General features: G+C 31.3%; 2 protein-coding genes across 3 annotated transcripts in view; one reads left to right on the forward strand and one right to left on the reverse strand.

The window, feature by feature from the left end:
* LOC114329416 (uncharacterized protein CG3556) overlaps positions 1–23,917 on the reverse strand; it is an 850,435-nt gene that overhangs the window by 276,915 nt on the left and 549,603 nt on the right. The window lies entirely within an intron of this gene.
* Positions 5,398–6,220, forward strand: LOC114329410 (uncharacterized protein DDB_G0280579-like). Its single transcript, XM_028278500.1, has 3 exons — positions 5,398–5,617; positions 5,675–5,842; positions 5,934–6,220. Exons 1-3 carry the CDS (start codon positions 5,398–5,400, stop codon positions 6,218–6,220), a joined length of 675 nt encoding a protein of 224 aa, XP_028134301.1.

A 23,917-nucleotide genomic window follows, 5' to 3' on the forward strand; every position in this document is an offset into this window, starting at 1 on the left:
AAATGCTGGGGGAATACCAGGCAGGTTTTAGAAACAACAGATCAAGGGCTGACCAAATATTTGCCTTAAAAGAAATACAGACTACCTGTTACGAACATAAAACAGTACTATATGCTTTGTTCATAGATTTTAAGCAGGCTTACGACACAGTAAATAGACAGCAGATGTACGAACTGATGAAAGAATTGGGGATACCAAGTAAAATTGTCAGGATGATAAAGATGACGATGGAAAACACAACAAACGAAATAGCTTGGAAAGGGTATACATCCAAACAGTTTGAAACCAAGGAAGGATTACGACAAGGAGACCCACTATCAACAATGGCATTCAATCTAACATTGGAAGGAATAATCAGGAAAAGCGGAGTAAACATGCAAGAAACGATATTTAAAAACGGCCACCAATGCATAGCATTTGCAGGTGATCTGATGCTATTAGCAACAAGCAAAAAAGAACTACAAAAGTTAATATATAATATATAAGTAGTGGGGTTCCTACGGTCTCCTCCGCGTCCCACATTTCGCTCGCCATCGTTTTCTATCCACCCATTCGTTTTCGTAAATAGCTCTATCTGCCATATACTGTTCTATGCCTTTCTTCCATATTCCTGTAGGCCTTCCTCTTCTTCTTCTATTTATGGGTGTGTAATTTATTGATCTTTTTGACCATCTTTCCTCTAACATCCTCATAACATGACCATACCATAGCAATTTCTTTGTTTCTATATGGTCAACCGTGGAATATAAACTCTTTGTCCGTCGTCTTATTTCCTCATTTGGTACATGTTCTAATCTAGATACTCTGCATGCTCTACGTAAGTAATCCATTACCGCTACTTCTATATTTTTTCTTTCCTTTCCTGTGAGTTGCCAACACTCTGCTCCATAAGTTATAATAGTGCCCAAAATAAAAGTAAACAAAAGTTAATGAAAAACATAATAACAGAAGCCAAAAAATTTGGACTTAAAATAAATGAAGAAAAGACAAAGTATATGATAATGGGAGAGATCCAAAAAGAAAAAGAGAATAACACCATAGTACAAATAGATGAAGAAAAAACATACTCGTTCAAAAGAGCCAAAGAAATTATTTACCTGGGAGCCAAAATATATGAAAATGGTCATGAAGAAAGGGAAATAAAGGCAACAATAGCTAAAGGAAATTAAAAATATGGAGCATTACTCACATTATTGAAATCCAAATACGTATCAAGAAAAACAAAAATAAGAATTTATAAGACTTATCAGACCTACAGTAACATACGCAAGCGAAACATGGGTGCTCAAAAAGTCAGAAACAGACCTTTTAGAAAGATGGGAGAGAAAAATGCAAAGAGCAATATATGTAGGTGTGAAAATAGAAGGTCAGTGGAGAAAAAGAACCAATAAATAATTGGAAGAACTATATCAAGAGCCAACGATTACGACGACGATCAAAGCACAGAGAATAGATACTTGGGGCACGTAGAGAGAATGGGAAGTAAATGAATGCTAAAAATGGTACTCTCACGAAGACCAATACAAAAGAGGAGGAAAGATGGAAGGACAGTGTATATGAAGACTTGAAGAAAAGTAACATTGAGAGATGGAAAGAACTAGCATTGGACAGAAGGAGATGGAGAGAGGTGGTTAACCTTCGAAAGATCAAGCGGGGGAAAAAGTGACCCCAGCGTATGTTTTTCTTTAATAAATTCAAAAGTATTTTCAATTTTTAACTCATTATTTTTTTATTTGACTTTCATATCATTCTAGATATCCTCATATTTTGAAATAAAAAAATTCTCTATATTTTAGAAATAAACAATATATTCTGAAGTTGATGTTAAGTAAAATAGCGTCTATTATGTGTAATTCCAAGTAGTTTTACGCTAATGACGTTGACTTTGCAAAGTAACAAGACACTTACTCAACATATACACTACACATGACACTAATACTCATGTTGTGACTAGCTGAATGACATAAAGTCCATGCCATAAATAAAAATTAAAAAAAAATTTAAAAAAAACTGTAACAAAAAAAGGTTGGTCATCGGAAGGTTAAGGAGTGTATAAAAAAACTGAAGTGTATTAAAATAAAAGTTATAAGTTTTATAATTTATGTAAGTTATATTAAGTTATTTGTTATATTATTTATGTAATCAGAAATGTAAACATTTCAGCCCTAGGCCTACAAGACCTGTTGCGCTTAATAAATAAATTAATTGCAGGTTGTATAGTTTTGACAACTGTCACCTTTAAGAAAATGAAACATAATTAATAGTCCAGAAAGCCACTGCGCATCCGCTAGGAAAAATATTCTAATTCCGATTTTTTGCACAATCTTACTCAAAAAGGACCCCTTTTAACAAATTTGCATGTTGCCAGGACCAAAATTGGTCAAAACTTTTTTAAACGTTTTTTTTTGTTTTTTTCCTAAAATAATTTTTTTTGCATGGAACAAAATTTTTTTAGGTTTTTTGGATGATTCCAAACAGAAAAGGTATTTGGTGACTTTTTTTAAAGTTCATAGTTTTTGACATATAAGCGATTAAAAATTGAAAAATTGCGAAATCGGCCATTTTTAACCCTCAAAAACTATGTGAAAAACTGAAAATTTGAATGTTGCCAAGGTAGGTAGATATTCTTCAAACATTGATTGATGAAATCACGAAGAGTTTTTTGCAATACAATATTCAAAACTCCTTTGTTTTTTAATTGCTAATCAAGTTGCATGTGTATGCAGTATGGTGCAAATGAAAGGAATAAATTCGTTATTTCGTAAACTGGCGACTTTAAGAAAAAATCCTGAAACAGGTCGATTTTTATTTTTAAGTTATGATATTGTGACATAATATATGGTATACTAGTGACGTCATCCATCTGGGCGTGATGACGTAATCGATGATTTTTTTAAATGAGAATAGGGGTCGTGTGCTAGCTCATTTGCAAAGTTCTTCAATTCTCTATTCAGTAATATAAACATTTACATAATTATTTATACAGGGTGTCCAATAATTTAATTTTTTTGTCAATTTGCCAAATGATTTAATTTAATAAAAAATTTTTGGACACTCTGTATAAATAATTATGTACACGTTTATATTACTGAATAGAGAATTGAAGAACTTTTCAAATGAGCTAGCACACGACCCGTATTCTCATTTAAAAAAATCATCGATTACGTCATCATGCCCAGATGGATGACGTCACTAGTATACTATATATGCCACAATATCATAACTTAAAAATTAAAACCGACATATTTTGGGATTTTTTCTTAAAGTCACCGGTTTACGAAATAACGAATTTATTCCTTTCATTTGCACCATACTGTATACACATGCAACGGTGGAAAATAGTGTCGCGCACGCTTGATTGGCAATTAAAAAACAAAGGGGTTTTTGATATTGTATTGCAAAAAACTCTTCGGGATTTCATCAATCAATGTTTAAAGAATATCTGCCTACCTTGGCAATATTCAAATTTTCAGTTTTTCACATAGTTTTTGAGGGTTAAAAATGGCCGATTTGGCAATTTTTCAATTTTTAATCGCTTATATGTCAAAAACTATCAACTTTAGAGAAAAGTCACTGAAGACCTTTTCTGTTTGGAATGATCCAAAAAACCTAGAAAAAATTTGTTCCATGCAAAAAAAATAATTTTAGGAAAAAAAAACAAAAAAAAAACGTTTAAAAAATTTTTGACCAACTTTTGGTCCTGGCAACATGCAAATTTGTTAAAAGGGGTCCTATTCGAGTAAGATTGTGCAAAAAATCCGAATTAGAATATTTTTCCTAGCGGATGCGCAGTGGCTTTCTGGACTATAACTTTTAGTTCTGCATTGTATGTCAAACTGTCACGAGGATATACAAATCGGGAATTTTAGGAGCTGAAGTTTAATTAGATATGATTATTTCATGAATAATACTGTAGTTTTATAAATAATTAATATTTTATTCATACCTTCATCTGAATATTTTGCTAAATTGTGCTGTTAACTTTGACAAGTTGAAAAACATTAATTGTGATAAATGTCAGAGTGTTTATTAACAGTGACTTAAATTTTGTATGCAAGTATTAAAAAAAATTTACGTATATCACACGATGGTAAGAATAAAAAGAAAATAATGTTCCAATAATTTATCGCTCAAACTGGTTTCTATTCGGCATTAGTCACTCAAGTCCTACGGACTCTCGTGTCTATTGCTAGGCAATAAGTTTTTGAAAAATTGTAGCATAATTTTTAATTTATTCTCACTCTCTTGTGATATTAATGTTGAATTAAAACTGTCACAGTGTCACTCAAGATATAAATCGGTAATTTTTTGGGCTCTTGTATAAGTGAAACTTCCAATAGGATAAATTATATTTGATAAAAATATTATCGATCCGACAAAGAACAACACGGACCATAAAAGCTGATACCCTCAATTAAATTGCAAATTACAAATTATAATTTTGGTCGTTCTATATCTTAGACAGTTTTTAAAAAGAATATGAAATAAAAAATTATAAATGTTCGCAAGAGGCTACAGAAGCGCGTCATCAAAACGGAAAACGCGTTCCAAGATTGCGGCTTTAATTTTGAATATTTTGTCGAGATATTTGGCACACATATCAGTCATATAGTAAAGAATTGCGGTACAGAGCCCAATTTGAGAAATATGTTAGTATGTGGAAATTACTCTATAACTAAATACAATATTAAAAAAAACTAGCCTGTACCGCCATTAAGACTAACAGAAAAATTCACTTTCTTCAAATAATCCCATGCCTACGTTTTGTGTCATATTGAAACCACTAAAATTTTTTATCTCTAACAATGAATAGAACATACATATCGCTTCTCCGGAGCAACAATGACGTAAGTGCAATTTTTTGCAGTTTTGAGTTAAATGTGTCAAAAAAGTCAGAACGTGCCATTCTATCGGATGGAACAATACCATAAAGGTAGTACATTTATTGGCCGCTGGGAAGCAGTTGCGTCGTTGTCGAAATTATGCACTTTCGGCCATATTGTTAGAACGAAAAAGCCGCAAATGTCAGTTGGTCATAGACTGTCGAACAGAACACTTCGTTTATATTTCTACAACCACATAAGTGTAGATTGTGACAAAATAAAATAAAGTTTTGGTGTAATCTTAGAGGAACATCAGCGTAACGGACAGTTGTGTCCATTGTTCGCCTAGAAAATTTGATATCTCTGGCGACTTGCTAGATGATTAAAGCGGCAAGTACACATTTACGTCGTTATGGTTTTTGAATAGTAGTTTTTATAGGCACTTAACCAGTATTTATGTCATTGTTAACTCAAATAACATTGAAAGTTTGTGTGAAATAGTGTGTGTAGAAACAGTCGATATAATAGATTTGTATTTCAGTGAAGAAATAAAACGCGAGTATAATCTTGAATAATGAAAAGGACTGAGCTGATACTTCATTTAGCCACTCACAATTTACAAGAAGAGAACAGTACTCCAGAGAAACCATCAGTACTGGAAGACAATAATATTTCAGAAACACTCAATGATGCGGTCATTTTAGCAGAATTGAAGCCAGTGAATTTAAATCCGAATTCCTCGAGTTTAGACCCTAATCTTATGATCCTACATAAGCCTTGTGAACTTGGACCAGGTAGGTACTTTCCTTTTTTAATCAAAATTAGTTTTATTGATTATTAATTACTTTTAGATAATCTACGTATTTCAAACAATCTACAAAAAGAGAACAGTACTCCAGACGAACCATCAGTATTGGAAGACAATAACATTTCAGAAACACTCAATAATGATGCGGTCATTTTATCAGAATTGCAGCCAGTGAATTTAAATCCGAATTCCTCGAGTCAATACTCTAATAGTATGTTCCTACATGCCTTGTGAACTTGGACCAGGTAGGTACTTTCCTTTTTTAATCGAAATTACTTTTATTGATTATTAATTACTTTTAGATAACCTACGTATTTCAAACAATTATGAAACACAACCCAGTTCATCATATTCTGTTGAAACCCACTCATCAACCAAGATCACTTTGAGAAAAATGTCTCGAACAGTCTATGATGGGCAACATGCCTCAGATGATGAGAACAGCTTATTTGGAGAAGATAGTGACAACTATGTACCATCAGAAAATATTATATCGTCGGAAAGTGAAACAAATTTGACCCCTACCATAAAAGAGAAAAAGAGACCCAGAGGTCTATTTTCTGAATATGAAAATGGCGAAAAAATATAGATAAACTCCTTAAGAATTCAGGAAAAAGTTATATTTCAAGAACTGGAAAAGTTGTTAATAAAAAAACAATGGGGCCTACTTGCTCTAATCGTTGCATTCAGAGGTGTTCATAGAAGTTTAGCGAAGACCATAGAGATGATTTTTTCAGCAGTATTGGAATCTAGGATCACTGCATAGACAACGTGATTATTTGTCTTCTTGTATTGAACCACTTCAGTTGAGTTATCGCCGCATAACAACTATCCAAACACCTAAAAGACAGAACTGTGCTTTCTATCTGCTTCGCAATGGAAAAAAATGCATGTATGCAAAACATACCTGATTAACACTTTTGGCATTAAGGAGAGATCAACTAGAACAATTATCCAATCAAAAGCTTCTGGGTCTGGAATTGTACCGCAAGATAAACGTGGAAAACATGGTCAACAGGTAAAGATGAACCCTGAAATGATGGTGTCTGTAAAATCACATATAAATTCTATACCTAGTACAGAGAGGCATTACCAAAGAGCTAACACATCAAGAGAGGTTATAGATGGCGGTTTATCCATTGCAGAAATGCACAAACACTATAAAAAGCAACAAGAAGATTTGGGCTAGCCTGCTGCAAACTGTGACGCCTACGACCACATATTACTACACAATTCAATATTGGTTTCTTTTTCTCAAAGAAAGACCAATGCGACTTGTGTGAATCATTTAAAAACGCGCTTGACGAAGAAAAAGAAAAATTACAATGTCAGTATGTCACATCAAGAGGAAAAAGAACTAAGTAGAACTGAGAAAGCTTCAGACAAAGAAGTAGCAAAAGAAGAAGGATCAAATACAGTTTTGGTAATGTACAACCTACAAACTGCCCTGCCAGTACCTATGGGACAAACAACAGCTTTTTTGTATTATTATTATGTTAATTAATTTATGTAATTTTTTATATTACTACTAGTCTGGGCTGATTATCGGAGAATAGGCCATTTTTGGGAAAAGTTATTTACCAGCAATTTTATTGCTTGAATGGAATCTTATGATTGTATATATTAATAATATAGGTATGCAAAGTCCGCAGATAGTGTGTTACTTTTTTTATAAACAAAATTGCGACCGAAAATCGTGTTTTTTTCAATTTTTGATCTATAACTCCAAAGATTTTAACTTTACACCAAAAGCACCCAAATAAAAATTCACCGCAATTAAATTCTGCATAGAGACGTGTTCTTCCCGATTCACTTCGATGAAAACTTTCCCCGGAAAAGCGGGTTTTTCAAACAAAATCTTTAATTTTCAACTAAAATTTTAGATAAGTAATTGTTAATCAATAATTAAATAACTTGGTAATGTAAAAGCTCTTTTCGTATAGATTATAATTCCAGAAGCCGATGGAAATTGAATGAACATTTTAGCAACAATTTAATTGTTAATTAAAAATTTACGGTCGCTATAATAACGACAATAATTATGACGTATAAGAATAATTATAATTTTTTCATAAAAAGACACTATACCTATCTAATGCACTTTACAGAATTGAAATTGGACTACTTAAGCGGCCTCAGGAATATTTTAAAATTATAAACAATTTTTAGGCTTATAAACAAATAGAATATCTCGGGAAATATTAAACTAAATTAAATTTTGAAAACGTTATTCGAAAAACCGTGGCAGGACGCTTCTTTTAAAAGAAAAAAAGTTTAATTATGACGAGTGGTTCCTGAGATACAATCGGTCAAAGTTGACCGGAATTTACGGCAAAGATATAACAAATAGGATCATTATTTTTAAACCATCACCTTTTTATTTTTGTCCTCTTTCTCCACACCAATTTTCATATCTTTAAAATACTCATAACATATATTATTATAATAAAAATTATCGATAATACGTGTGAAAATTGCCAAAAATAGCAAAATTCCAATCAAAAATTAGGTTGGAGAAAATGTATCCCTCAAAGTTCAAAATCAATATACGTTAAAAAAATGCATTTTCTCGGCTTTCCATGGAGCAATTTCCTTCATTCTTTTTTTGTTCCCAAGTAACTCGAGTAGAGTCATCGAACTAACGCATTATTAAATGTCAAACTTGCTTTTGTTTTGTTATAATAAATTAATTTTTTATTATAACACAAAATTTTAATTTGTTTAAATAAAAATTGTTTAAATAATTATACAGCTTTCAAATGAGAATATTTATGTTTTTAACTTTAAAAGGTACACTTGTAGTAAGTTTATCTAAAAAAAAGCTTACAACTGGAAAAAATATGTAGTTTTCTGTTCTTATAAATAAATAAATCTATTATAACAAAACAAAAGCAAGTTTGACATTTATAAATGCATTAGTTCGATGGCTCTACTCGAGTTATTAGGGAACAAAAAAAGAATGAAGAAAATTGCTCCATGGGAAGCCGAGAAAATGCATTTTTTTAACGTATACCGATTTTGAACTTTGAGGGTTACATTTTCTCCAACCTAATTTTTGATTGGAATTTTGCTATTTTTGGCAATTTTCACACGTATTATCGATAGTTTTTATTATAATAATATATGTTATGAGTATTTTAAAGATATGAAAATTGGTGTGGAGAAAGAGGACAAAAATAAAAAGGTGATGGTTTAAAATTATGATCCTATTTTTTATATCTCTGCCGTAAATTCCGGTCAATTTTGACCGGTTGTATCTCAGGAACCACTCGTCACCATTAAACGTTTTTTCTTTTAAAAGAAGCGTCCTGCCGCTGTTTTTCGAGTACCGTTTTCACAATTTAATTTAGTTTAATATTTCCCGAGATATTCTATTTGTTTATAAGCCTAAAAATTGTTTATAACTTTAAAATATTCCTGAGGCCGCTTAAATCGTCCAATTTCAATTCTGTAAAGTACATTTGATAGGTATAGTGTCTTTTTATAAAAAAATCATAGTTTTTCTTATGCATCATAATTATTGTCGTTATTATAGCGACCGTAAATTTTTAATTAACAATTCAATTGTTGCTAAACTGTTCATTCGATTTCCATCGGCTTCTGGAATCATAATCTATACGAAAAGAGCTTTTACATTGCCAAATTATTTAATTATTGATTAACAGTTACTTATCTAAAATTTTAGTTGAAAATTAAAGATTTTGTTGGAAAAACCCGCTTTTCCGGGGAAAGTTTTCATCGAAGTGAATCGGGAGGAAAAACACGTCTCTATGCAGAATTTAATTGCGGTGAATTTTTATTTGGGTGTTTTTGGTGTAAAGTTAAAATCTTTGGAGTTATAGAGCAAAAATTGAAAAAAACACGATTTTCGGTCGCCATTTTGTTTATAAAAAAAGTAGCACACTATCTGCGGACTTTGCATACCTATATTATTAATATATACAATCATAAGATTCGATTCCAGCAATAAAATTGCTGGTAAATAACTTTTCCTTGTATTTTGCTAATTAGCCCAGAGTATACGCAATTAAGAAGTTTCAGTTAAATTCCATAACACACAAGTATCTCATCCGAGGTCATACACAAAACGAAGGTGATGTAGTCCACAGTACCATCGAAAAAGCTATGAAAAGAGCTAAAAGTCACGACCGATATACGTTCCCGATCAAATTGTGTCGATTATTAGAAACGCAAAGGAAAAAGGAAACTCTCTTATAGTAAAAGAATTAATTTAGAATGACTTCATCGATTTGAAAACGCTTACTAACGACATCGGCTTCAACTGACAGAAAAATATACACGGCGAACAAATAAAATTGTCAGATATTAAAATGATTCGATTTGAGAAGGACAGTGATAGGTTATTTTACAAAAGCAGCTACAAACAGGTGGAATTGAATCAAGCCTATGCTATAACCGTAAAAAGTAGACGAGTGACAAGAACAAGAAATGTAGAAGATGTAATAAAAAGAAGATTTATTATCAAGTAATATAATTTCCAAATATTACGAACCTTTTTTAATAGCTTGTTTTGAATTGTGAATGTTTTTTTTTAATTTTTTTGAAGGTGTTCAAAAAACAAATGTTACTTTTTAGGAATTCTGAGTAGTGTTTTTGTTATTTTTTATCATTTTGAGTAGTTTGTATTATTTGCTGACAATAAAACCTTTCTTTAAGTTTTTTTAATGTTACTATTGTAGACCAACTTAAACCGATTCAGAAACTATTTTAAAAATATTGGAAGAACAATGACGCAACTGGGAGCCTGCAAAGTTCTGAGACCTGTGTAGACTCAAAAAGTTTATCAAAACACTAAGAGTGTCATTAATTTAAAATAGACTAAATTTACCATTAAAAAAAGTTATTTCAGTTTCAAAAATATTCACTTAAACTTCACTTGATTACTTTCCTGTAAAAATATTTTTAAAAGTAAATTTTCCATAATTTTAGTAATGTGTACTTGTAGTGGAGTCAATGAAGGTGGATATGAGTTATTACCTCAGATTTCGTTGAACCTCCATCGATTTTCATAACAATTGGTGAGTGGTTAAAGGATACCTCAAGGAATAAAGGTGACATAGTGCCAACTTGCGCTTTTTGCATTTTAGGGGTGAAATACACCCCTTTTTTAAAAATTATTTTTTAGATTTCTGAAAGTGCAGTCACTGTAAGTTTTCACTTCCTATTTCGTTGAACCTTCAACGAAAATTTTCATTTTCATGAAAATCGGTAAGTAGTTAGAGGATACCTCAAGCAATAAAAGTTATATAGCATCAACTTGCGCTTTTGCATTTTAGGGGTGCAATACGCCCCTACTTTTTAAATTGTAAAAAATGCAGATTTCCGCATTATGGCGCAAGTAATCTTTAATTAAGAAAAATAAATATTTGTTTTATATTTATGTGCATGAATTACATTTTTTTTTTAATTTTTCAAACCTTATAGTAACCAAAAATCCGAAAATTAACAAGTCGAAAATCACGAAAATTCTTCTATATTTCTGAAAGTGTAGTCACTGAATGTTTTCACCCACGATTTTTTTGAACCTTCATCGATTTTCATGAAAATTGTTGATTAGTTAGAGGATACCTCAAAAAACAAAAGTGATATGGCACCAAGTTGCGCTTTCTGCATTTTAGGGTGAAATCCACCTTTTTTTTTTAATGATAAAAATGCAGATTTCAGCATTCTGGCTCAAGCAATCTCGTTTAATTAAGTAAAATAAATATTTTTTTACATTCATATGCATGATTTATAATTTTTATTAATTTTTCAAACCTTATAGCAACCAAAAATCAGAAAATTAGCAAATCGACCATCACGAAAAAAATTATTCTTTTATATTTCCAAAAAGGCAGTCACTGAAGATTTTCACCCCTGATTTCGTTGAACCTCCATCAATTTTCATGAAAATTGGTAAGTAGTTAGAGGATACCTCAAGAAACAAAAATGATGTGGTACCAACTTGCGCTTTTATCCTGGGGGTAGATGTTACCCCTTCTCATGGGTGAACACTATTTTATTAAAAATAACCCCATAATTAGATAGAGGAGTAAATTCTAAGCAAACTTTCTTTTATCAAGTTTATAAATTTTTTATTTAAATAATATTTCATAATTTAATAAAATATTATTGGTACAGTAGAACCTGCCAATAACGGCCACTAAAAATAGAAAACAATTGGCCGTTATAGAAATGTGGACGCTAATGCTAGGTTTCCTTTTCCACAAATACATAAAATATAATAGAAAATTGATTTATTTTAGTAATTAAAGCAAATCTAATAAAATATAATTCTACAAACAAACGGAACATACTAAAACTAAATTCAATTTACTACAATATAAAACAATATCCATACGAAAAAACAGCTACAAGAAAAACAGGATTTTTGTTTGTTTTACATTTTTTTAGATAAACGAAACATACTACAACTAATTTAATATAGGTAATACATAATATAAAACAACATACTATAGCTACTACGAAATATACGCTTATCACTAAAGTATCGTCGTGCTTTCATGCTATATTCAACAAAACCAACTTGGTACGGCCTTTAATTAGATATCGCAAATCACTTTGGCTGATTTTGTCTGATATATTATGTTTAAAGAATCCGTTTTTTTGTGAGACTGGATATAGGACATTTCTCAAGTATGAATTCACATTCATGGTATATCGTTGCTATACAGGGATAATAATCTGTGCAATGTTATGGTACAGGCTACGTTAAATATGAAGTAAATGTGGAAGATATACACTGGTTATTCATTTCAATTTAATTTGATTGTTTTTTAATCGTTCACAATATTTAAAATAATTAAAGACATAAAGTTAGGGATTTCAAAAATAAATTCAGTTCTCACTGGCAGGGTGGGAACTAATAAAGTGTCATACAATAGCATTTTATTATTATGCTCATTACAGGCATTACAGGCTGCTCTGTTTGAGAAAACTCATACTCTCAAACTTTGAGAAAAAACTCATTCAGTTTCGACCAACCCTGTATTAGCTACAGTATTAAACGTTTTGCTAGATTAATAATTTTTAACAATAATAGACTATATTAAAAATCACTTGAACATAAACTGATTTTCTGATGTCAAATCACTACAATTATACAGGGGGTGAATATTGCTATGAAATTTGAAAAAAAAACGTAATTATCTTTTAAATAAACTACTTCGTATAACATCACGAAACCTGATATTTTAAGAAATAAAACATAGAGGAAAATCCAAAAATGTAAAAATATACAGGGTGTTCCATTAAACAAAAGGTAATTTTGATTCACCCTGTCAATATGGGTGGCCCTGTATATTTGGAAATGTATTTAAATTCTGATATTATCTATGCCCCAATCTCACTTAAATAAACTTTTTTCGTATCTCCTACAACAAACGACTAATTGGACTTCCCACAACCTGTGTACATACAAAATCTCCGCTATAAAATTTTTTCAAAGAAAACGTTATTGGTTTTCTTAAAATAACTCAGGTAATTTTTGAAATATGAGATTTATCCAAAAAACCTTACAGGCTAAGTACAAGGTCTATAACACTGTATTAAACATAATTTTCTAAATTCTTTATTTTTTTTAAATACAAGGTGAAAGGGCCCCGGTTACATGGTTTTCGCAGTAAAATTTAGGTTTTAAATGTTTCTATCTCGGTTATTTTTTGTCGTACAAAAATATTAAAAAAATAAAAAGCTTAAATAAAGTTAAAACTAAAATTTTGTTCTCTACCATTTTTTAAGTATATCGAGTATTTTTGGAGTTATTATCAAAAGAACATGAAATTCACGAAAATTTGAAAAATTCAAATTTTTTTTAATCGTATTTTTTTTTCAAAAATATGCATTCTAAACCGGTCAAAATTGTTGATGTGATTACTCATGTTAAAATAAATAAAGTTTTAAATGGGTTACTATAAATTTTAATTTTTGTAGAAATGACGTATGTTTCATTTTTCATTCTTCCCTAAAAAATCTGAAAGGGTCCTCTTATTTCCATCATAACTTGCTTAATTTTGATGCTATCGACTTCTTATATAGCTTTTTGATAGTTACCTTTAACAAAGCCTTTAAGTACTTTAATAAAATGTTTAGTATCTATATTTAACAAAGGGCATCGTTTTCCTGTTATTTAAGCTTGAATACTAAGGTTTGAGTAATCGCGGAAAAAAATATATATTCAATTGCATATAACTTACTTTGTATATGTAATAAAGGATTTTTCAAAGAAGGAGCTTATTTATTTTTATATTTTCTTCGATTTTGGTAATAACAACTTTTTTAAAGAAACTTATGGTTTTTGAGTTATTTATGAAAAACTGCTTTAAAACATGGATTTTTTTCAGGAAAAATCAAAACTTTTGATCTTTAATAACTCAAAAACTATTGATTTATTGGAATAACTTTATATAACAAATTTTACTTATAATTTGTCCCTCTATCGATTAGTGGTATTATTTTTAAAAAAATAATTTCCACCCCCCGAGAAGGGGTGGCATCCCCCCCCCCCAGGGTAAAAGCGCAAGTTGGCACCATGTCACCTTTGATTCTTGAGGTATCCTCTACATACTTACCAATTTTCATGAAAATCGATGGAGGTTCAACGAAATCGGAGGTGAAAACCTTCATTGACTCCACTATTGCGTCGATGTTGCTCTGGAGAAGCGATAAAATTATAACTAAATAACTGATTAGTCAACAAAAAAAAATAGTCACTGTCATTTTGACAAACCTGCTAAGTTAACTAAAGAAGAAGAAGAAGAAGAAGAAGAAGAAGAAGAAGAAGAAGAAGAAGAAAAAGAAGAAGAAGAAGAATAATCAAATTGTGCAATGTACTAACTCCAAATTGTAAGTGAATAAGGAATTTTTCCCTTATTCCGCGACGATGAGCTGGCCAAATACCCAAGTAGGTGGAGGCCAATAAACTAAAGAAGAAGAAGACAAACCTGCTTCAGATTTCTAAGTGTAATAATAGCACGATTCGCTTATCTCTTCTGTTATCTGTATCGATGTCTGTTTAGTGAAGTAGTGTATTATTTTAAGAATTCGTTAGTGTTGAGCCATAGGGAAGTAGTGTTTGACTATTAGTATGATTTAGGTTATCCAAAAAAGGAATAACCCAGACATCCAAAGTGAAATTTTTTCTCCAACATACCAAATTGTTCTATATGGTCTACATAATGTTCTGTAAAATGTTACACTGTTTTGAGCTTCGGGTTTGGGGGTAGGTGAGGGAGAAGTCGGTAAATTAGTAGTTTTTTAAGTTTTTCGTCAATATTTCTAAAACCATGCGGTTTAGCGTAAACAATGCTCTATACAAAAATGTTCTACAATAAATTTTAAACAAAATAAGTCGTATGCATAATCCTTCTAAAACGAACGGTTCCAAAGTTACGGAGGTAATGTAGTAGATATAATTGGTCCAAAAAAAGGCCTAACCCCGTCATCCAAAATAAAAGTTTTCGTCCAACACCAAATTGTTCTATATACTCCACATATTGTTCAAAAAAAAGTTAGAGGAGGGGAGAAATCGGTAAATTAGTGGTTTTTTTACGTTTTTTGTCAATATTTCTAAACGCATTTTAGCGTGAACAATATTCTTTATAAAAATGTTATACATTAAATTTGAAACGAAAGAGGTCCTATGCATCATTGTTCTAAAATCAACGGTTCCGAAGTTACGGAGGGTGTAAAGTGGAGGTTTTTCGTATTTTTTACATTTTTTGGGCAAATTATAATATTATTACTGAGGAAAATAATTTTTTAAATAGAATTGTGTTTTTTAATGTAGTTTGCTATTTCAATGGCTGGTGGTATGTTACTGATAAACCCTTGAAGAAACGACAAACTAACCACAAACTCACCTTCAAGAGGTTTCTACAGGCCTAGGCCATATAAATCTCTGGTACGAAGAAACCCACTCTGAACTTTCTATGGACAATGTTGCAAGAATATCTTTCCAACAGTAAAATTTTCGTTTCAAATTAAATGTAGAATATTTTTGTACAGAATATGGTTCACGCTAAACCGCTAAGGTTTAGAAATATTGACGAAAAACGTAAAAGACTACTAATTTACCAATTTCTCCCCTCCCCCTCTCCCCAAACCCGACGCTCAAAATGGTGTAACTTTTTACTGAACAATATGTAGACCATATAGAACAATTTGGTGTTGGAGGAAAACTTTTACTTTGGATGTTTAGGTTAGGCCTTTTTTTGGACCAATTATACTATACTACCTCCATAACTGTGGAACCGTTAGTTTTAGGAGGATTATGCATCGGGCCTTTTTTTATTAAGATTTATTGTAGAACATTTTTCTATACAACATTGTTTATGCTAAACCGCAAAATATGTAAAAAACTACTAATTTGCCGACTTGTCCCACCCCCCCTCCCCCCAAACCCGAGGCTCAGATAAGTAGGCTATTGATTATGTACTATAGAAAGGAACTACAACGATAACGGGGTTTTATTATTTCATATGGTCAATGAGTCTCTATATATGAAAAAACCGCGGAGTGCTACCATTTAAAGGGGTGCGTTTTCGAGAAATTGGTGAATTAGTCCTTGGGCACAGGTTACATTAGGGTGAGTTCTATGCACTTTTGGTACAAACACGTCTACATAAAAATTGTTCCTGGTTAAATTTCCTATCTAAATATAACTGTTTAGAGTCAAAGATACTTTTTTTTACAAAAATATATTCAAAAGAAAAAGCACAAAGAAACCCAAAAGAAATAAATCTTGTTTTTTGTCCCATAACTTTTGTCCACGGGGATATAGGTATAGACATTGCTTCACAGAAACAAAAACTTACGTATTTTCTCTTTAAAATGATGTTTGGTAGAGGTCATTAGGATGGACAGTTTTCAAAATATAATGTTTCAAAGTTCGTCACTCACAGCAATTTTGGGCAATGTTCCTTGTTATTTCGCAAATATTGTTCAGTAACTTTTTTCTACGTAACTATAGGCATATGCAATGGTACATGTAAGAGGAGTAGAAATCAATAACCTTTAAAATTTTCTACTGTATAATGTTGTACGACTTCTTTTAAAGAGGTTATCTTTTTCAAGACTTTATACTTTTAACGAGTTTTATATTTTTTACGATTATTTTTTAAACTTCCTATTATAACTTTTTTTTTTCTACATTTAGGTATATATTATACAGGGTGTCCCGAAAAGATTGGTCATAAATTATACCACACATTCTGGGGTCAAAAATAGGTTGATTGAACCTCACTTACCTATATACAATAGTGCACACAAAAAAAGTTACAGCCCTTTGAAATTACAAAATTAAAATCGATTTTTTTTCATATATCGAAAACTCTTGGATATTTTTGATTGAAAATGGACATGTGGCATTCTTATGGCAGAAACATCTTAAATAAAAATTAAAGTGAAATTTGTGCACCCCATAAAAATTTTATGGGGATTTGGTTCCCTTAAACCCCCCCAAACTTTTGTGTACGTTCCAATTAAAATCTTATTGTGGCACCATTAGTGAAACACAATGTTTTTAAAACTTTTTTACCTCTTAGTACTTTTTCGATAAACCACTATTTATTGAGATATTTTGAATAGTTTTCCAATCCACCACATATTTGTATATGGTTAAGTACGATTATAGAGACCTGTTAATAATCTGAAAATTTATTTATAATTTACATTTTTAGGTATATTTTGAAAAAGAAGCCACATCTCGATAAAAGGTAACTTATCAAAAAAGACTAAGAGGCAAAAAAGTTTTAAAAACACTGTGTTTAACTAATGGTACCAACATAATAGTTTAATTGGAACGTACACAAACATTTGGGGGGTTTAAAGGAACAAAGCCCCCATAAAATTTGTATGTAAATATATTAAAAAATAAGCCGCATCTCGATAAAAGCTGGCTTATCAAAAAAATACTAAGAGGCAAAAAAGTTTTAAAAACGTTGTGATTAACTAATGGTACCACAATAATGAATTAATTGGAACGTACCCAAAAGTTTGGAGGGTTTAAGGGAACAAAACCCCCATAAAATTTTTATGGGGTGGACAAATTCCACTATAATTTTGTTTTAAGATGTTCCTGCCATAAGAATGGTACATGTCTATTTTCAATACAAAATCTCTAATAGTTTTCGATATATTGAAAAAAATCGATTTTTATTTTGTAATTTCAAAGGGCTGTAACTTTTTTTATGAGCACATTTGTACTAAGGTAAGTTAGGTTCAATCGAACTATTTTTGACCGCAGAATGTGTGGTATAATTTATGACCAATCTTTTCGGGACACCCTGTATAGTTTAAAAGAAAGCTTATCCTGTTTAATTTAAAATGGTGTATTATAAAATTTTCTAGGATTATTTTGGAATAAGATATGCTTTTTGAAAATGTAATAAGTACTTGCAACGATTTTTGATTTTAGGATTATTTTTTAAATTCCTCATTATAACTTTTTTATGTGATTGTGTGTTATGATTGAATACTTTGGCCATGTTATGAGAGGTGACAAATACTCGCTGCTGAGACTGATCATTCAGGGTAAAATCAGGGGTAAGAGAAGTATCGGTAGGCGCAGAATATCTTGGTTAAGAAATCTGAGGGAATGGTTCGGCTGCAGTTCCATCGACCTATTTAGGGCAGCCGCCAGTAAAATAAGAATAGCTGTGATGATTTCCAACCTCCGATAGGAGACGGACTTGAAGAAGAAGAAGTGTTATGATTGAATCTTATTTTTTATAGGTAATACTTTGGATCCACTTGACTCGGCCGGGCAAACTTCAAAATATGGATTAATTCCAATATTTACTGTCAAAGCTCCTGCACCACAAGCTTTGCTTGAAAGAATAGCATGTAAATGTACCAAAGGATGTACAAAAAACTGCGGTTGTAGGAAGATAGGAATTAGTTTTTCAATATTCTGCAAAGGGGCATGTGCATGGGTACTAATTGTGGGAACTCTAAGATAACAGGTGTCAGAGGAAGATATTGAAGCTATTGCTAACGAAGAGATTGACTTTGATTTTGAAAATTTTTTAAATGTCAACGTTTAAATAATTTTAACTAAAGTGATGTTTTCTAAGACTAATGTTTATGTAATTTTTGTAAAAGAATCACGCAAAGAAAATATCAAAGAATCACTCGGTTTCCATTACATACTTATATATAGATGATACACCATTTTAAAGAACAGTCAGTAAGCCCTCTTTATTGAACAATATATAGTATATTCATGTACATGAAAAAAAAAGTTATAATGAGAAATTTCAAAAATAATCGTAAAAAATGTAAAAAATAATATTCTTTTTATATTAGGTATAATATATAATATACAGGGTGTCCCGAAAATAATGGTCATACATTATACCACAGATTATGAGGTCAAAAATAAGTTGATTGAACCTCACTTACCTATATACAATAATGCACAAAAAAAGTTACAGCCCTTTGAAGTTAAAAAATGAAAATCCAAAAATGAAAGTTACAAAAATGATGGACATGTATTCTCATGGCAACATCATCTTAAAAAAAAATTAAAGTGAAATTTGTGCACCCCATCAAAATTGTATGGGGGTTTTGTTCACTTGAACCCCCCCAAACTTTTGTGTCCGTTCCAATTAAATTATTATTGTGACATCATTAGTTAAATACAGTGTTTTTAAAACTTTTTTGCCTCCTAGTACTTTTTCGAAAAGTCAGTTTTTATCGAGATATTTTGAATATTTGTCGAATCTACCACATATTTGTATATGGTTAAGTACGATTATAGAGACCTGTTAATAATCTGAAAATTTATTTGTAATTTACATTTTCAAGTATATTTTAAAAAAGAAGCCACATCTCGATAAAAGGTGACTTTTCAAAAAAATACTAAGAGGCAAAAAGTTTTAAAAACACTATGTTTAACTAATGGTACCACAATAATAGTTTAATTGGAACGTACACAAACATTTGGGGGGTTTAAAGGAACAAAACCCCCATAAAATTTTTATGTAAATATATTAAAAAATTAGCCGTATCTCGATAAAAAACTGGCTTATCGAAAAAATACTGAGAGACAAAAAAGTTTTTAAAACGTTGTGTTTAACCGACGGTACTACAATAATGAATTACTTGGAACGTACACAAAAGTTTGGGGGGTTTAAGGGAACAGAACCCCCATAAAATCTTTAAGGGGTGGACAAATTTCACTATAATTTTGTTTTAAGATGTTCCTATCATAAAAATGATACGTGTCCATTTTCAATAAAAAATATCCAATAGTTTTCGATATATTGGAAAAAATCGATTTTTATTTTGTAACTTCAAAGGGCTGTAACTTTTTTTATGAACACATTTGTACCAAGGTAAGGTAGGTTCAATCGAACTATTTTTGACCCCAGAATGTGTGGTATAATTTATGACCAATCTTTTCGGGACACCCTGTATAATATAATATTATAACATGTATATAATATACATAATATAATGTTATATAATATTATATTATATAGTAATATTATTTTATTTTTATATTATATTATAAAAAATCGTTAAAAGTATAAAACCCTGAAAAACCATAATCTTTTTAAAAAAAGTCGTACAACGTTATACGGTAGACCATTTTAAAGGTAATTGATTTCTATTCCTATTACGTGTACCATTGCATATACCTAAAGTTACGTAGAAAATAGTTACAAACAATATTTGCGAAATAACCAGGAAAATTGCCCAAAATTGCTGTGAGTAGCAAGTTTTGAGAAATCATATTTCGAAAACTATGAATCAAAATTACTTCTACTAAACAACATTTTAAAGAAGAAATATGTAGGTTTTTTTCTGTAAAGCAATGTCTATACCTATATCCTAGTGGACAAAAGTTATGGGACAAAAAACAAAATTTCTTTCTTTTGGGTTTCTTTGTGCTTTTTCTTTTGAATATATTTTTGTAAAAAAAATTATCATTGACTTTAAAAAGTGATATTTAGATAGGAAATTTAACCAGGAACAATATTTATGTAGATATGTTTGTACCAAAAGTGCATAGAACTCACCCTAATGTAACCTGTGCCCAGGGACTAATTCACCCATTTCTCTAAAACGCACCCCTTTAAATGGTAGCACTCCGCGGTTTTTTCATATATAGATGTCCATTGACCATATGAAATAATAAAACCCCGTTAACGTTGTATTTCCTTTTAGCTATCTTATTTTGAATATAATCAATAGCCTAAAGCGTCATTTCTTAATAATTACATTGACAGTACATCACGGATCACTTAATGTTTTGATTTATCTTGTTTGCAAATCAATCATTACGTTTGTGCAAAGATCCGTTGGAACAACTGTACCTACGTAAAGACAAGGGAAAAATACGTAACTGCAAACGCAGAAGAAAATGTATAGAGCTTGTTATTTCTGAAACCCGGTTTTACAGAAAATAATTATGATGATACAAGAGTGTATTGGATCGGAAAATATTTCGCTAACGTTTGGCACTTAATCACTACTTTATAGCTTCACTCCTTTTTAATTTTATTTTTATCGAGACCTTAATCTTAGCCTTGATTACTATCAAACCGCAATGTAATTACTTTTAATTAAATGCTGGACCAACACAATAGGGATTAATTTACCTCAAGTCTTGATAATAGGAGAAGTATATCATTGGAATGGAGAAGCAGAACAATTACTGGAAATTAAAAAAAGTTTTGTATTCTGAAGTTTTAGTGGCGAGAAACGCGAACTATGCCGTTTTAAAGGCAGGTTTAGAAAAGCCTGAGGCTAAAGGAAGTTTTGCTGCGCTTAAACGGAATTATTTTTCTAGATCTTAATTGCATTCGCAATATTTTTAATGATAGTGCGGTCAGTTGAAAATAAGAAAAAATTATAATCGTTTCTTTTTGTAAGAAATCTACTAATAAAAATATGCTCTTAGGCCATTAAAATATTACATTTAGGGATGCATTTCTTAGAGGAGTCAATTATATTTTTTTAATGTGTAGGGGGGTTCAGTAGAAGCTTAAGTTCAAGTTTTTGGGGTCGCCACCCTTGTCCACCGGCTGCCATATTGGAAAAAGGGGTGCAAACGGCTTTCGCGCTCTATCTCCCAAACTAGCAATCCTACAGAAAATTTAAACAAATACAATGTAGCAAATTAAATGTTCTACAATTTTATATCTATTACGTTTTATCGTCAAGTGACCAACAAAAAAGTTATAAACAAAAATATGAGAAAATTTTGTAAGAAGTTTCATTTTGGAGGTTATAACTTTTTTGTCGTTCATTTCACAATAAAATACCATCATAGCGATTTTGTAGAGGATTTTTCAATAAACAATTTTCACTATAAAGTTGTTTAATTTTATTTTCGCTTTGCAACGAAATTGAAAATGGTTATTCATTTTTGATTTACATTTACTCTGTGTGGAGTATGAAGGGAACCATTCTCGTTGGAACTTTACCGCGCTGAGCAGATGGGACGTGAATTGTAAATTGTAGAATTCCCTCATCTTCTTTAGTCTCAGCATCCGTATGGCTTGCAAATTGTAGAAGCCTCGGAGGTGTAACCAGAGAAGGTTCCCATTGTTTTCATTCTGGTGGGGTGTAGAATAGCATTATGTTGTTTTATATGCCATTAGAGTGAAAACTTAGCCTTTTTGCTAGCAGTTGCCGCTAGGGCATCTATGCCATTTCGTTCGTTGCAATCCGGGACTTCACGCTGGGGTTTGTTTTGGTTGGATCGGAGAGAGCAACATATGTGCCTCCTGATGAGAGACTAATAAGTTTCGAAACCGGTAGAGGTGCTTGCGACACTCTCTGATTGGACTAGAATATGGTTCGGCTGTATTTTCGTTTTGCAAGGAAATTGAAAATGGTTATTCATTTTTGATTTACATTTACTCTGTGTGGAGTATGAAGGGAACCATTCTCGTTGGAACTTTACCGCACTGAGCAGATGGGACGTGAATTGTAAATTGTAGAATTCCCTCATCTTCCTTAGTCTCAGCATCCGTATGGCTTGCAAATTGTAGAAGCCTCGGAGGTGTAACCAGAGAAGGTTCCCATTGTTTTCATTCTGGTGGGGTGTAGAATAGCATTAGGTTGTTTTATATGCCATTAGAGTGAAAACTTAGTCTTTTCGCTAGCAGTTGCCGCTAGGGCATCTATGCCATTTCGTTCGTTGCAATCCGGGACTGCACGCTGGGGTTTGTTTTGGTTCGATCGGAGAGAGCAGCATATGTGCCTCCTGATGAGAGACTAATAAGTTTCGAAACCGGTAGAGGTGCTTGCGGCACTCTCTGATTGTACTAGAATATGGTTCGGCTGTATTTTCGTTTTGCAACGAAATTGAAAATGGTTATTCATTTTTGTTTAACTTTATTTATTATCTAGGTTTTACAGCGCTCCAATCTTGACCGGATTCTCGAATTCTCATAGGAATACAATAAAAAAAATACTTTTCTATCTAATATGTTCCTAAATCTAATAAATAAATTTAAGGTGAATGACCAATTTTGGTCTATTTTTATGTTTTGGAGATCGCTGAATCCAAATATGAAGTTTATTTTTATCTAGATTTGGTGGAACATGTTCAGAAATCAAATTTTATACAAAAATGTCGAAAATCAATTTTGATAATTTTTCAAATTTACCTCGCTGTATTTTTGGACTCTGTAAATATTTCCTTTTGGAAATTTTACTGTGTCATCTTTGAAGCATGTAGATAACAATGAAATTTGTCCAAAATGTTTAAACATCTTAAAAAAGGAGTTGTTAGTTTTTAAACATTTTGTCATCATATTTCGTTAGTTTCATGTTTACTTAAAAAAGTTGAGTGACAAACTTTTTAGTTTATAATTTTAACCAACAAGTTTTTTGGAAAACTTCAAGTCAAAATATACAATAGAAAAATAGTTATGTTACTTCATAGACAAGCGGCACACTCCAAAAAACGCTTTTTTCTCGAGATCCTGACCACGGTGTGGTGAATGGCTAATTTTGATCATACATTATGGTTTTGATATCAAAAATTCGTTTTTTGCTCTTCTTAAGAATTTTGCATTTTGCGGTTTCGTCATTCTTCTTCTGAACCGGCGAATTTGTCCTCAAACAACTTCTTGGACCTTTTCTATATATGCTTAGGGTTATAAGTATTATAGTGGGGAGAAAGATCAAAAACAGATTAATAATAGCATACGAATGTTAAAATCATAATAAATTGTATGAATAAAAAATATATATAGATAGAAAAGTAAGCCTAACTTTTGTTTTTATTGTATCCGTATGAGCATTC

The sequence above is a fragment of the Diabrotica virgifera genome, chromosome 7 (assembly GCF_917563875.1).
Source record: "Diabrotica virgifera virgifera chromosome 7, PGI_DIABVI_V3a".
Lineage (NCBI taxonomy): Eukaryota > Metazoa > Arthropoda > Insecta > Coleoptera > Chrysomelidae > Diabrotica > Diabrotica virgifera.